General features: G+C 44.9%; 1 protein-coding gene across 1 annotated transcript in view; it reads left to right on the forward strand.

Annotated features, from left to right (window-relative positions):
* RALA (RAS like proto-oncogene A) overlaps positions 1–10,223 on the forward strand; it is a 75,605-nt gene extending 65,382 nt beyond the window's left edge. Inside the window, exons 4-5 of the mRNA XM_059170558.1 lie at positions 2,451–2,625; positions 8,252–10,223. Coding sequence (XP_059026541.1) covers positions 2,451–2,625; positions 8,252–8,374 — 298 coding nt within the window. The 3' untranslated portion in view covers positions 8,375–10,223. The remainder of the gene's footprint in view (positions 1–2,450; positions 2,626–8,251) is intronic.
* The last annotated feature ends 5,977 nt before the right edge of the window (positions 10,224–16,200 follow it).

A 16,200-nucleotide genomic window follows, 5' to 3' on the forward strand; every position in this document is an offset into this window, starting at 1 on the left:
TCCATGGGGTGCTTAAGGTAAGTACGGATCCCCAAAAGATGGAGGTGACTGTGTAGTCCATAATCCATTCATGCTAGAAACTAGGAATTAGGGTCCAGAGAGCTGCCCGCATACACGGAGTCTGCTCAGGTGTTGACGACTTCAACAATCAGGTGAATGAAGGAATACTAAAAGTGACCCTGCCCAGTACTCAGCAGCGCTCACCACACACCAGGCACTGCTCTGAGCATCAACAACATGCGCTAGATACTAGAGAATTTCATAGACTCGAAGACACACATTTTTTGCATTTTATCATCTCTCAAAATCGGGGCCATGTCCTGGAGGAGGACAGCCTACAGTTGTTAAGTGGCAGCGGCTTTTTCTCTGCGGTGCGTAACATATTGTGTGCAGTTAGTGGCACTGAAAGCCCGTGGCCCATGGGGAATACTCAGTAAATGGCTCGCCGTGGTGGTGGTGGTGGTGGTGGTGGTGGCGGCAGTGGTATTCAGGCGACACTGCCGAGGAAGCCCAGTGTAGACAAATCTGAGGTTAAGACTGGCGAAGATGCCTGTTCCATCTCAAACATCATGATAGATCCCTGCAGTCAGTGTCCTCAGCTGACCTGCCATTCTAATCACCCCTTTAACTTTCTCATTTTCTTTTAGTCTAAATTACCGTTCCTGGGGCGCCTGGGTGGCTCAGTGGGTTAAAGCCTCTGCCTTCGGCTCAGGTCATGATCCTAGGGTCCTGGGATCGAGCCCCGCGTCGGGCTCTCTGCTCAGCAAGGAGCCTGCTTCCCTCTCTCTCTGCCTGCCTCTCTGCCTGCTTGTGATCTCTGCCTGTCAAATAAATAATAAAATAAAATAAAATAAATTACCGTTCCTGTAGTTTCAGTGTCTCTTTGTTTCAAAGGAGAGGCATCAGAAGGGTAGCAGGAGAATGATGATTTTAGAAGAAAACGTCTTTCTCCAGTAGAGTACTAGTAATCGTTAAGAACAGCTTGCCTTTGTTGAACATTTCCTGTGTGTCAGACCCAGTTACATTTCATCCTCTGAGCAACTGTTCTGTTGTGAGCCTCATTTTATACACGAGGAGACATGGGGCAGAGAAGTACTCATTGCTTGGAGGCACGTGATTAGGAGGAACAGAGAGCCTTCATACCTTTAAAATTGGTGATGGCCGGGCGCCTGGATGGCTCAGTGGGTTAAAGCTTCTGCCTTTGGCTCAGATTATGATCCCAGGGTCCTGGAATTGAACCCCACATTGGACTCTCTGCTCAGCGGGGAGCCTGCTTCCCCTCGTCTCTCTCTGCCTGCCTCTCTGGCTACTTGTGATCTCTGTCAAATAAATAAACAAAATCTAAAAAAAAATAAAAATAAAATGAAATTGGTGGTGGCATATAACTTCTCTCTGAACACCAAAATCTATACTCAAGAGATGTCTGGCCTGGGCGGGGCTTTTAAAAACATTCAGTGGGACCATTGATATGAGGTTAATAAGAATGGCACTCTCTCCCTCTGTGGTCCTCCTCCCCAAATCCCATGACCCCAGTTTAATCACACGAGAAAAACATCAGACAAATCCCAGTTGAGAGATTTTCTACAAATGAGCTGACCAGCAAGCCTCAGAACTGTCAGGGTCATCAAAAACAAGGCAAGTCTAGGAACTGTCAAAGCCGCTCTAAGGAGAGCTGATGACTAAATGTTGCATGGGATCCTGGACAGGATCCTGGGACAGGAAAAGGACATTAGGTAAAAACGAAGAACATCTGAATAAGATTTGGACTTCAGGGGCGCCTGGGTGGCTCAGTGGGTTGAGCCGCTGCCTTCGGCTCAGGTCATGGTCTCAGGGTCCTGGGATCGAGTCCCGCATTGGGCTCTCTGCTCAGCGGGGAGCCTGCTTCCTCCTCTCTCTCTCTGCCTGCCTCTCTGCCTACTTGTGATCTCTCTCTGTCAAATAAATAAATAAAATCTTTAAAAAAAAAAAAAAAAAGATTTGGACTTCAGTTAATAAAGACAGATCAAGATTGGCTTATTAGTTGTGATAAATGCACACACCAGCGTAAGATGTTACCAGTAGGGGACACTGGGTGCAGAGAATACGGGAACTCTGTACTCTCTTCACAACTTCTCTGCACATCTAAAACCACCCTTCTCGTAAGTTTATTTTTAAAAAAGCAACAAGAGGAGGAAGTTGCTTCTGACACTTCCATTTTGTACCTCCACTGCCATTTTATACTCCCTTCTCTGGTGTAGTCTTCCTTCATCCAAGAAGTGAGTATGTAATGCAAGTGATTGATGATAAAATGAGGAGGATGTGATGCTCATTTCCCATCATGCAATGAATGAGCTCATTGTTATTGTAAAGAATCCTGTGAATCAATGCTCATTGCAGCTGGTGTTTGTTGTTTTGTTGGTCAGACACAGGGGGGTAATATTAATATTTCTTTCTCATTTCCTCTTATCCAGGGAGCAGATTCTAAGAGTAAAAGAAGATGAGAACGTTCCATTTCTGCTGGTTGGTAACAAATCAGATTTAGAAGATAAAAGGCAGGTTTCCGTAGAAGAGGCAAAAACCAGAGCTGACCAGTGGAATGTCAACTATGTGGAAACATCTGCTAAAACTCGAGCTAATGTTGACAAGGTAAAGGGCGGCCCTCCTTATGGCTACATCGTGTTAACAAGTTGATTTGCTCCAACTCAGCTCCATTGTGTCTAGAGATTTGTGACACTTGCAGATAGTGATATAGTATGTGCTGATTCTCATCCGCCCTGAGTGCTCAAACACGGCCTGTTAGGAATTTCTTCCTTCACCTTGTCCTCGGAAACACGAAACACCACTTTTTTTCTAGCACTGACCACTTTTTTTCTAGCACTGACGGGATTTCTGACCTGAATCCCTGCCCTTTTTAAATTTTTTTTTTCTTATCGTGATGGGCTGGGTAGTTTAGAAGGCGTGGCGTAAGTCCGAGCTGACACCCTGGCCCCACGTAGGTTCACTCGCAAGACAAAGGAGCCGCAGGCCAGAGGACTTTGAAATCTTTTACTGCACCTACATTCCCCACCCTCAACCTCTTTTCTCCTCTCTGTCCTCTTCTGTATCTTCCCTCTTTGTTCAGGTGGCCCTTCTCTGAGTCCAGGTGAGAAACACCCTTGCCTCCTTTCTAGGAGCCGGCCCAGGTGCATTATTTCATCCTGCTGCCGGAGACCATCATCTTCATTGTTCAGGGGGGCTGTCCGCTGGGCCAAGGCATGGGCTCCCTGAGCCCCCACGTGGGGCCTTTGCCTGACGCCAAGCATCTAGGCTCTACCGAGTGCCTCTTGAACTCTAATGGGCAGAATCGTCTGTGAAACTTCATGAACACAGATTCCTGCGTCTGACCCCCAGAGATTTTGATTCGTTTGCTGTGGGTTGAACTTGAGAATTTGCATTTCCACTAAGCTCCCCTGCAGTGCGGACTGTGGCCCGGGGGACCATACTTCAAGTAACACCGTTTCTAGGTGGCCTCAAGTTTAAGTGAGCTGGTCTGCTTGTGTCTGTAGATTTGTAACACTGATCCAGAAATCATTAAGTGAAAAAAAAAATTAGGGATCCTTAAAAAAAGAAAAATTAGAGATTTGTTCTGTTCAGTTTCTGTGGGCCTGATGACAATGTTGTCATACTGTCTTAAGCCAATTAGGTTTTTTTGGTCATGTGGTCAGATTCCCATAGGCCCAAGATATCTGTACAAAATGAGTGTTACAAGATTTCTACTTAGTATACCAGTTTTCTCTAAAGTTACGGCAAATGTATTTAAACTGGTAATGAAAATATGTTTTAAAGTTCAATGTGTTTGGAGTTTTGAGAGGCAACATTGGATATTATCATTATGTGTGTTTTGGGGTTCCTACTAATTGACGTCTTGAGCAGGCTATAGAGCATACTCTAAAGCCTATTTAAACTGAGGAAAGTCGTGAGAGGAGGTGACCAGTAACCATCCAAGCCACAGAGCTGTCATTCTAACAGTCCCTGTGCTGTCATCTGCTGGCGTGAATTTTTTTGCCATATGCTTGTATTGTCAAGCATAGGGCTTGCTCTGGCTGTGTAACACAAACTGTACCCCCAGAATTTATGGGTGAAAACAACCATTTCTTACGCTCCTTTAATCTCTGGGCCAAGAATCTGGACAGCTCACGGGGGAGATGGTTTGTGTCTGCTCCATCATGTCTGGTGCCTGCGCTGAAAAGCTTCAAGTCCGAAAACGGGAAGCGGCTCGGCTTAGGTACTAAATACCATTCGCACATGTCTGATTCAGCCAGTCCATGCTGGCTGTTGTCCAGGGACGCCTCGGTTCCGCACCATGTGACCTCTTCCAGGTGTCCTCCTTCGGGCTTTCTTCTGGCAGGGAGGCAGGGTAAGTGCCAAGGGCCAGCGTCACAAGAGAAGAAGAACCAGGCAGAAACCACATCACCTTCTCTGGCCTGGCCACGGAAGTTACACAGCCTTAATTTCAACTTCGTTCTCTTGGCCAGAGTAGTCCCAGAGTCCCAGCCCGGGTCAGAAGCGAGGGAAATCGACTCCACCTCTTGATGGAGAGTGGCAAGATGCCCGAAGAAAGCGGGGAGTATTGCTGTGGCCGGTGTGGGAACATGTGGTCTGTAGTCAACGGTCACCTCTCCAAAGCAAAACGAGATGAAATGTGGCGGCTTGTACATCAGGGTAGAAGTTCCGGCTAACGCTCTCACTGTGTGTGCTGCTACACCCTGAGCGGTGCGTGTGCCGTGCCGCATAAAACACCTCAGTGGCTACGTAGAAGTAACTTGCTGCAACTTACTCAGTTTCTACTAATAGAAACTGCTGAGGAAATGATGTTAGTAGTTAAAAGAGCTCATATTCAGTCGTGTTTATAAGACGCAGGCACTATAGCCAGCATTAGCCATGCATCTTTAACCAAGTAAAGCAGAAGCACTCTTTTCATGCTCACTTTTGAGATGAGGAAACTGAGATGTGGAGAGATTACATACCTGAGTTGAGTTCAGAAGGCCTGTGATGGCAGCTGCTGGCCCTGGGTGTGGCCGACTCTGGAGCCCACGTCATCTCCCTCTTCTACTCCACACGATGGTGGGAGCCCCTGAGGTATCCCCCAGGTGTATGTCACCCTCTGTGGGAGCCACGTACAGGTTTCCTGGGGTCATGAGTGTCTCCTTCTATTATATTGGGAAGTATCTTGTTTTGTCACAGGAAACAAATCCTAGCTCCCCTACAAGACAGTAAGGGCTCATGCCGTGCCCTCCTCTGGCTTCCACATAGACCATTGCGATGAAGTTTCGAAGAGGCAGATTTTGAATCCACTCTGTGAAAAGCTTCATGACCATCTGAGTGGTCGAGCAGGGGCCTTGCCCGTCACAGAGGCCACGCCTGTCACAGAGGACACCTGGCAGTCCTGCTCACGGACTCACTGGGTGCTGGTTCTTCCTCACAACCTCGTTAGCAGCCTTCCAGCTGAACGCTCTCACTCTTCAAGCGTAACTCCAAGGTTGCTCCTAATTTTTAAGGAACATCTTGAAGGAATAGGAAGAGGTTGAGCAAGTAGATGTCAAAACAGGATGATTTATTACATGAAAAGAGCCAAGTTTATGTTGGGGAGAGAATTTTAGTAGAAATGTACTGTGTTTTTAATGTTTTTTTCATTAAAAACCTGGATATATGCTTATTGTATAAAGAAAAATTTGTAGTAAGGAGAAAAGGGAGTCACTCCTCACCCAGATTCCACTTCACTCCCCTTCCGATGAGGTAACCACTGCTAACTCAGGTGTCTTTCCAGATGTTTATCCGCATTTAAAGACTATATAGAGTCTAAGGGAAGACTTGTGTTTGCTTGTGTTTCCCCTGTATACATAGGACTTTTACAGTGCATATATAGTATATTTATGTATATATATATAATGTATATATAGTGTATATATACAGTATATACATAATGCATGTATACATGTGTGTATACACACACACACACACACACACGGTATTTCTGTGTATGTAGATACGCATTTCTGTAGTTTGCTTTCTAAATTTTATAACGGGCACATGGGTGGCACAATCGGTTGAGCATCCACCTCTTGACTTTCACTCAGGTCATGACAGGGTCGTGAGATCAAGTGCCTGGCATGGAACTTACATAAATAAAAAAATTGAACCTTTTTCTGGAGTGCATTCCATAGTGATATATCTGCATCAGAAGGCTGCAGGGGCATTTTCTGATGTTACATGCAGCTAGTTTGGAAGCTTCCTGCCTCGGCAGGCCAGCTGTAGACTCGAAGGGCAGGTGTTCCGAAATCACCCCAGGGAAGCCGAGGTGCATCAGTTGGGGGCAGAGACCTCTGGCATCTGTGTCACCTGTCTGTTTCAGTCTCCTGAATTCTCTGTGGGTTTTCTCTGCTCAGTTTTTCCCTTTTCTAACCATTTGTACCCCTTTGTGTGTTGGTCCTGTGTCCTTTTGATTTAAGCCATTAGTCTCTAATCACTTCCTTGCCTTTTTTTTTTTTTTTTTTTTTTTTTTAATAGCTTCCTTGCTTTCTGACTCACTTTCTGTTTCTTACTCCAGATCAGGGATCAGCCATTTATCTAAGGAACATGGTTCCCCTGGGAGGAATGGTATTTAGCAGCCATAGCCTGAGGATGGATGTGCTCACAGCTGTTGCCTTGTCTTTGCTTCGTGGCCTCCCTTGAAGTGCTGGGAAATATGTAGTAAAGAAAACAAATCATGAGAGCATACTGTTACTCCTAATTCAGTTTTAGCATTCAGGACTTTCTGCTTCTTTGACTTTATGTTCGTATCTTCTCTCTTACACTGTCCTGCAACCCGCTGTACAAGATTGTTCCAAGTCAGCAATGCCACCGTTGCTGTGAACAGCTAAATTACAAAGTGAAGTTCTAGATTTGTCTTTTTTTTTTAATTTGTTGAGTTTTTTTATTTTTATTCTTAGCTTCTATTCTGAGATTTATATTCTGTGTGCCGTGTTTTAAAGTCTCTTGAATTCTCTCCTCTGTTTGATTATGTCACCAACTCTCTGTGTAGCTCGCCTTAAAGTGTTTTAGTTTGATTTCCAGTTTTCAGCAGCTGCTTTTTTGTGTTTAATTCCATTTTTTAATATGTAAAACATTTACCATTCCAAACTTGAAGTTGTACCATGAAGTATATTCACAGATGCCTCACTGTTCTGTGTCCCCTGTTCCCTTCATCCTGAAAATAATAGCAGCGTTTGGTTTATCCTTCCGTTGTTTCTGTTTCACATGCAGGCAAACCCACGTAACTCCTGCAGGAAGCTCTCAGCATGAGCTTTACAGCACCTCGCTTTTTCAGTTAGCCTTTCCTTCAGAGAGCTAGAGGCACGCCGGCCACTGCGTAACATACATTTGTTTACTTTGTACCTTCGCAATGTACAGGCCAACTAGAATTTTTGAAATCTTTATATTCAGCTGAGTTCTTAATATGTCGGTGTGGTGTCACTTCTTATTTCATGCTTATGAGAAAAATAAACAAAACCAAAGTAATAACTGAATTTTTTTAATTCAGAATTTTAGAGTGTAGACCCTGAAATTTTTTCATCCGGTCATCATACGCATACTTGGAACTACTTATGTATGATGTGAGCCCGTGTCCTTTTAGACCCTTGTCTGTCTGCCCTCCAGCATTTGTCAGCAATATTTAACTTTTGAGTTGTTCTAGTAATTTTTTAGTTATTGTGCTAATAGCTCTCATTTGCCAGTTTCTGGATAGGAGACAGAATTGATAAAATCTCAAGTATGTTGCCACAAAGAAAATTGTTTTCTTAGTACCTCGTATCAGAACGATAAAGGAAGCACTCATTTTCCTCAGCTTTGTTTCTCAAAATGGAGCTGAAAACAAATAAGTTATTAAATATAAATTTTATTAAACATAAATTACCTTTAAATATGAATTGGTGAAATACATTCATTAATTGTATCAACAGAATCCATGTCATCTATAGTGCTATTATCTTCTTTATATTAAAAATTGGGATGGAAAAATTAGGTTATATGATGTGAACAATTGTACCGAAAAGTGTAACTCAGAAAATGTCCCAGCCTTCTCAGTATACCTGGAGAAGGGGACCTTGGTTTTGTGCTGTCTTCTCCCTGTACTCCCTAAACAAGAGCACTTAAGTAGTTACTCTTAGTTCATTCCCAAGGAGTACTGCTGTGGTTCCAAGAAGTACCAAGCTCACGTTATCTGTTGGCTTTATTTACCCTGTTTTCTTCTTTCTAGGTATTTTTTGATCTGATGAGGGAAATTCGAGCCAGAAAGATGGAAGACAGCAAAGAAAAGAATGGAAAAAAGAAGAGGAAAAGTTTAGCCAAGAGAATCAGAGAAAGATGCTGCATTTTATAATCAAAGCCCAAACTCCTTTCTTATCTTGACCATACTAATAAATATAATTTATAAGCATTGCCATTGAAGGCTCAATTGACTGAAATTACTTTAACAATTTGGAAATTGTTATGTATCACTAAAAGCATGAATTGGAACTGCACTGAAAGTCAAATTCACTTTTAAAAAAAAGAAATTAATGTGGCTTCACCAAGAAGCAAAGTTCAACTTCTTTCATAATTGCCTACATTTATTGCGGTCCTGAATGTAGCGTGTGGGCTAGTGTTTCAAGAGCAGTCTTTCTGGAACTGTTAGAGCTGAGACGGGGTAGGGGGATGGGAGGAAAGGCTACTCCCTCTGGTTTATTATAAAGCTGAAATTTTATATCATTTTAAAATGTCTTGGTCTTCTACTGCCTTGAAAAATGACAATTGTGAACATGGTAGTTAAACTGTACCACTTTTTTTAACCATTGTTATGCAAAATATAGAAGAAAAGTTGTTGGCATGATTGTTGCATATAGTTCAATTGAGAGTGATTCATCTGTGAACCTGCATTAATTACCTGGTGATTAACGTGGAAAAGTGGTGTAAACTTGTACATGGAAATTTTTGAATATGCCTTAATTTAGAAACCGAAAAATACCCGGTGACATCATCCTGGGTGTGTCCTCACTGGTGCCGTGGGCCCATCACCCCGTGTGTCCTGGTGAGAGAAAATTTGCCTGGTGTGGAGTACAACTTTTGTATAGAAGATTCGTAAAAAAAATAACCGTCTGCTAGGATCTGTCCAAATTTACAATGTGTGCCATACTCTGGTTCTTGAAAGTGAGGTTCCAGAGCACCTCGATTACTTTTGACTAACTGTAAGGTAGTTTGCAAAAAAGGGCCAGCATATGCTTGTAAGATACCTTGAGGCCGTGAGGATTCAGCGCAGTCACGTTTCAGTGATCCCTCTTTTTCTTTAAAATGCCGGTCCCCGGAAATCCCTTTCTGCAAGTGGTGAGCATGTGTTAAGTTGTTGGTCTCTCTGGAACGGGAAGAACGTCATTAGTGCTAACGCATTTTGCCCTGGAGCACCTGGGGAAGGCGTGCGTGCTGGCCAGCCGGGCTCAGGACGTGACAGCTGGGCTCTGGGAGAGTTTTCAGGAGTCATCACGAAGAACACCAGAGCCACACTGTCCTGACGTTAACACCAGGCCGTCAGCCCCGAGTGTAGTGCAGGAAGTGTGTGTGGCAGACGCAGGCCAGACATGAGCTAGTGTCACCGTTGTGTGGTGCGTCCCCTGGAAGAAATCTAGCATGCTATCTGGGAACATAATTTCAACAGGAAATACACTGCTGTCCAGAGTTTTCGTTTCTTCTTCGGAATGGGTCTAAGACAGTTGATTCAACAAAGTTCGTCTTTCTTTTGGCTCAGTCCTAATTTCAACAAGTCCAAGATGTGTTCAGGCATTCCAGGTAACAGGTGTGTACGTAAAGTTAACAAAAATAGGCTTTTTAGGAACTCAGCTCTTTAGATACTCCATCTGGCTTGTCCTGTTAAATATTGGTCCTTAAAGGGTTGGAGATGTACATCTTTCATTTCATATTTTTCATAGGCTATGCCATGTGCAGAATTAAAGTCACCCGTGTGACAGCCGCCCCGCGGGCCCAGCGATCTCCGTGTGTACTCACTGCAGTCTCATCTAACCAGGGGTCCTAACCACTAACATTGTGAGTTTGCTTTAGACCTTTCCTCTCCTGGGTACTGAGGTGCTATGAAGCCAACTGACAAAGATGCATCACATGTCTTAGGCTGATGCTACTACCTGACTGGTTTATTTGCAAAATTGAGCCATTTAAAGACCAATAAACTTCCTTTTTTTAAATGCTTGTGGTGTTACTTGATGTTTACTATATGTATATATGTAATATGTAACATTCAGACTTAACCTCTGCAGCTTTACAGGAGATTTTAAAACCGCTAAATCTCAGGGCACCCGGGTGCCTCATTCAGTTGAGCGTCTACCTTCTGCATGGGTCATGAGCTCGTGGTCCTGGGATCGAGCCATGCATCGGGCTGTCCGCTCCACAGCGAGTCAGCCTCTCCCTCTGCCTCTATGATTGCTTTCGCTCTCTCTAAAATAAATAAAATCTTTAAAAATATGTAAATAAATAAAACCACTAAGTCTCCAGGCACCTGGGTGGCTCAGTCGGTTAAGCATCTGCCTTTGGCTTGGGTCATGATCCCAGGGTTCAAGCCCCGTGTCCAGTTCTCTGCTCAGCGGGTAGCCTGCTGCTCCCCCCTACTTGTGCACTTTATCTCTCTGTCAAATAAAGAAAACCCTGGGGCGCCAGGGTGGCTCAGGGGTTTAAGCCTCTGCCTTCAGCCCAGGTCATGATCTCAGGGACCTGGGATCCAGCCCTGCATCAGGCTCTCTGCTCAGCGGGGAGCCTGCTTCTCTCTCTCTCTCTCTCTCTCTCTCTCTGCCTGCCTCTCTGTCTACTCGTGATCTCTCTGTCAAATAAATAAATAAAATATTTTTTTTAAAAAGTGGAACCATAAAGTTTCAGAGTAAACCACATTTTTTTAAAAAAAAATTTTTTTTAAATAAAAAAATAAAGAAAACCTTAAAAAAAAAAAAAACTAAATCTCTTGAACTCTCAGTTTAGGGCTTGCTTTTGGGTAACACCAGATTCCCTCAGTGACCGTAGCCTCGGTGCTCTGTGGGAGAGTCCCATGAGCATAATTACAAGGGAGATTCCCTTATGTGGTCATGAAAGTCACATTGTGTGCAGTACTTTCTGAGTACCGCTGATGTCCAGAGTGACCAGGGGATGGCTTTGTATTCATGTTCTAATCAGAATGATCCCCACAGATCATTTATTTCCAAATTGTGACAGGAGTCACCACGCTGCTACCATCTCACGGGCCTCAGGCCTTTCATTCTCCCTCACATCAAATGTCTGGTGGGAAATGGTGGTGGTAACTATCAAAGAGCCTGGGGGTTAGGAACGATCTGGCCCAATTTTGACTGAGCACTACCTTTTCAAAAGCCAGTTGATTTTAATTTCTTAATTCATAAACAGTGCCAGAATGAGCACATTTGAGTTTTAGTTGGCATAGTTTTAATCTCACTGGACCCATTTTTTTTAAAAGATTTTATTTGGCGGGGAGAGAGTGAGGGTGCATGAGCGGGGATGGGGGGGTTTCAGGGGGAGAGAAGGGGACCTCCACTGAGCTTGGAGCCCAACTCGGGGCTCAATCCCATCACCTGAGATCATGCATGACTTGAGCTGAAACCAAGAGTCAAACGCTTGACCAACTGAGTCCCTGGACCTGTTTTTAACACCAATATGGGGTATGCTGTTAAATATTACATACCAACAAAGGTTAAAGTTCCAGTCTTAAACTAAATCAGAATGCCATGTCTCAAAATTGTGCAACAGGGCCATAAAAGTTAATACTTGGCAACCTTATGTTACCACCATTATAGTAAAACTGTCAAACCATTTATGAAAAGTTCCTGCAAAGTTTTAAAAATAACCCTTTTGACTGAATCCAGTGTTGTAAGTCTCCTTCAGCCAACAGCAAGAGTGGCTGGTCACTAGAGGCCTTCGTTCGTGCCTTTCCTTTTCAGGCCATATTTGTGGGCGCTGCTGGGAATAGAACAGGGAAAGGACAAACGGGTTGGGGCGATTAGGGAGTCACACTGAAGAAAGGACCTCTGTACCCCATGCAGAAAGAGGGTAAGTATAAAAAAAAAAATTAGGTCTACTTATTCTGGGCTGGACAACTCCCTATTTCTTACGATTGCCAACATGGGAAACAATCCTAAGAAGTCGCACCTGAGTGGTGACTCAGTCTGTGAGCGTCAGACTCGATCTCAGCTCAGGTCTTGATCTCAGGTTCGTGAGTTTGAGCCCTGCATTGGGTATGGAACCTACTTAAAAATAATAATAATGACAATACATCTTATGTGCCAGATATTGTGTACATGTAGTTAAACTTAATGTTCATTAGGACCAGTAACGCCCAGGGCCACAAGGCTAGCAACTACCTGCCCGCAAAGGAAGCACAGTTGGGGGGACCCCATGCCCTTCGACGTTGCACAGTGCAGGAGGAGCAGAGTGGAGACAAGAACGAATTGTTGGGTAGCCAGGAACAAGGTGGGATGTTCCCCAGGTGTCCCCACAGTGGTGGCAGCCACTTCAGCGCTGATGGCCTGGCTGGGAGCCAGTGGCCAAGAGGCCCCTTGTGTGGACAGCCTGGTTGGTAAAAGAAAGGCCAAGTGCCCGAGGGAAAGCTTTGTGCAGTGCTCCACCGCGGACTCAGGCCTCACTGTGCTTTTTCTGGAACCTCGGGAAGGAGCAGCCTGCCTTGGGGATGGCCAGCAGTTTCATCCAGAGTCTCCTGGCTGCAGAGTAACATCCTCCTGGCCCTGCGCTCCAGCAGCCCTGCACACAGCTGCTGCGGACAGAGGCCTGGGGGCTGCCTGGTGTGGGGAGCGGGGAGTTTGGGCCATCCGTAGTCTGTCTCTGCAGAACACCACTCCTGGGGGGCGGCCAGGGCCAGGGGCTGATCTGTTAGAAGAATAAGACAGCTTTTACCCAAAGCCCCAACAAAACCCAACAGCTGGCATGTTCAGGTGCTTCCAGCCCCCCACCCCACCCCCACAGGAAATGCTCCTAAGGGCAGAGTGTTCCACACACAAGGGTCTGCGGATTGACCTTGGCAAAGGACGTCTGATGTGGTGGAAAGAGCAGAGTCCTAGGAGTTGGCTGAGAAAGGGCAGTAACCACTATTTCATCGGGTTTACAGGCCGGTAGGGGGAGGGCATTGCCCAAGATCCCATGAGTCAGGTAAGAACCAGAATCAGGTGTGCAGTCTTGGCATCAAAGTTCCTTCCCCTTTCCAGCTTGGGGGTGATGTCGAGGCTGCCTGACCTGGAGACGGCACGAGAGAGACCCAGCCTCCCAGAACCCAGTGAGCTGACTCGTCTGGCCTCCGTGACTTCTCCGTGGCCTTGAGCTCCCACAGACCCCAGACTCTTGATTGTAAAACAGGCAGTCACTGCCTACCTCCTGGGATGGTTGCAAAGAGGGCCCAGAGAATACACTATTTTTATTAGAAGGCATATATTTTTTTAATGCGGAGGAAGGTTCTAACTGTGCCTGGCCCCGTTTTTAATAAAAACCGAGTCTGTGCAACATTCAACCACATGGGCCTTGGAAAGCCGTGCTGTGGTGGTCAAGGGCTGCCCATCTCAGCAGCGCACTGTGCTTTCACAGTGGAAACCTCACAGTGGGGAAGCAAGTTCCTCTTGTTCCAAAACTGACCGTTCGTTCATTCATTCATTCATCAAACACAATTCTTCATTCTCCATCTTTACCACCTCCATTCTTATCCAGACTAAAGGATTTCACCCGACAACCTCCTAGTTTCCCACCTCACCCTGCCCTTGCTCCCCTCCTAACCCCCACCCAGTCCATCCTGGATACAACCATCAGGGCAAAGGGCGGACCTGATTGGGTCCTCCCTTTGCTTAAACCATCTCATTCACTGAGATGGTTTCTCAAGTCTTTTTCAGGATAAACACAGAACTCAAAAAAATAAGAGGGAGTCGGTTCAAAAACACCCCCTCAAAGATGTCTCTGTCCTCGCCCCCAGAATTTGCGAATATGTTACTCTTACTTGGCAAAAGGGGCTTTGCAGGCATGATGAAGCAAGGATCTTGAGATGGGGGATCATCCTGGATTATGTCAGTGGACCCAGGGTAATCACAAGATTTATATGCTGGAGGCAGAAAGGTCAGATAAAATCAGAGGAGTCAGGACAACAGAAACAGAGAGCCAAGGGATTCAGTCTCATGCCCAAGGATCTGATCCAGCGTGGATTATAAATTCAATCAGTTAGTAACAATGTTGCTTTTCCCGACCAGCCCATCGCCCAGGGCAGCACAGGGTCTGGTACATAGCAAGGCTCCCCAGGGGTTTACAGGACTGGATGAAGTTGGCCCACAGATATAACAGCCACAAGGAGCCTTCAGACCAGAGAGGAGACCGGTTCTATGGATGGCGTCAAACAACAGAGGAAGTGCTATTGAAGCGTGGAAAAGTCCCATGGGAAGAAAAAGTTGGGGGAGGGGTCACAGAGTCACTCCTATCCGTGGGCCAGTGTTGTCTATTTAACTTTTTATTACAGAAAAACTTCGTCATTCATAAGAGTAGAGAAGAAAGTAGGACAGACACCCACCGACACCCTGTATGGTCCGTCCAGGTTCACTAGGCAGCAACATTTTGCCAATTACATTTTTCTTTCTGGAATATTTTAAAGTAACCCCAAGAAATTATATCACTGTACCCATAAGTACTTCTTTTTTGTTTTTGTTTTTAAAGATTTTATTTATTTATTTGACAGAGATCACAAGTAGAGAGGCAGGCGGCGGGGAAGGGGGGAGCAGGTTCTCCGCTGAGCAGAGAGCCCATGTGGGGCTCGATCCCAGGACCCTGGGATCATGACCCAAGCTGAAGGCAGAGGCTTTAACCCACTGAGTTACCAAGGCGCCCCGTACTTCTCTTTTGTTTGTGAATATTTTAACTTTTTTTAAAGGGATGTATCCATTTTTATTTTATTTACTTCTTTAAGTAATATCTACACCCAACATGGGACTCAAACTCACGACTCCGAGACCAAGAGTTGCGCACTCCAAGCTTCCCCATTGTTTCTGAATATTTTAAAACAAAATCCCGCTATTACATCATTTCACCTGTGAATACTTCAGCATAAACCTTCAATAGTTAAAGATGATTTTTGTTCATCAAACATGCTAACAAAATTAATAGTAATCCCTTAATACTGTTTAAAACCCAGTCTATATTCAAATTTTTGCTGTTTTCTCCCACCAACTCTCTTTTTTGTTTGTTTGTTTGTTTGTTTCTGTTGGGATCCAAATACGGTACACACATCATATATTTTACTGCATGTTCAAGTCTTTTATTTTACAAATTTTGTGTTACAATAATTTTAGATTTACAGTCCAGTTGCCAAGATTGGACAGAGCGTTCCTGTATATCCTTCTCCCAGCAGAGCCCAGTCATACTTGTCACAAGACATAATTAACGTTGGTACACAACAGTTAACTACGGACTTCATGGGATACCACCTGTGTCCCCACTCTTTCTGTTTCACGTTCTAACCCCAAATCCGCACTAGACTTAGTCTTCATGTCTCCGCTGTCCCCTCCAGTTGACGACAGTTCCTAACAGAGTTGAGCTGAAAGCATGTGGGCACGGGCCCCGTGGCAGAGAAGGCACCATCAAGTGTGAGCTCCCTCTTCCCCTCACTGGCCACGGGTCTGAATCCCACTCCTCTTTGCCCTCAGACAGCCCCCATCTTGGCAGCTGGTAGGCAATTGACATACAAAATAGAGGGTCTTACATTCAAAAGGCATGTGGTTCTCGGCTAAGGTGTGGGAAAACATCTCGGAAGGTGATTTGGCAGGATCTATTAAAATATAAAAAGCACAGGGTGCCTGGATGGCTCAGTCAGTTCAGCGTCCAACTCTTGATTTCAACTCAGGTCCTGATCTCAGAATCATGGGATCCAGCTCCGCATCGGGCTCCGCACTCAGCGTGGAGTCTGCTTGTGATTCTCTCTCTCCCTCAGCCCCGTCTCTCATTCTCTCTCTCTCTCTCCTCCTCCCTCTCTAAAATAAATACAATCTTAATATATGTGTGTGTGTATACATATGTGTGTATATAAATCTATATATGTATATAATACCTTAATGTTCTCAACACTCCCTTTCTCTGTATTGTGCTAAAGGAACACTCACACGTGTGCCCAGAGCCCTGTACAGGGCG

Source organism: Mustela lutreola, chromosome 4, assembly GCF_030435805.1.
Source record: "Mustela lutreola isolate mMusLut2 chromosome 4, mMusLut2.pri, whole genome shotgun sequence".
In the NCBI taxonomy this organism is placed as follows: domain Eukaryota; kingdom Metazoa; phylum Chordata; class Mammalia; order Carnivora; family Mustelidae; genus Mustela; species Mustela lutreola.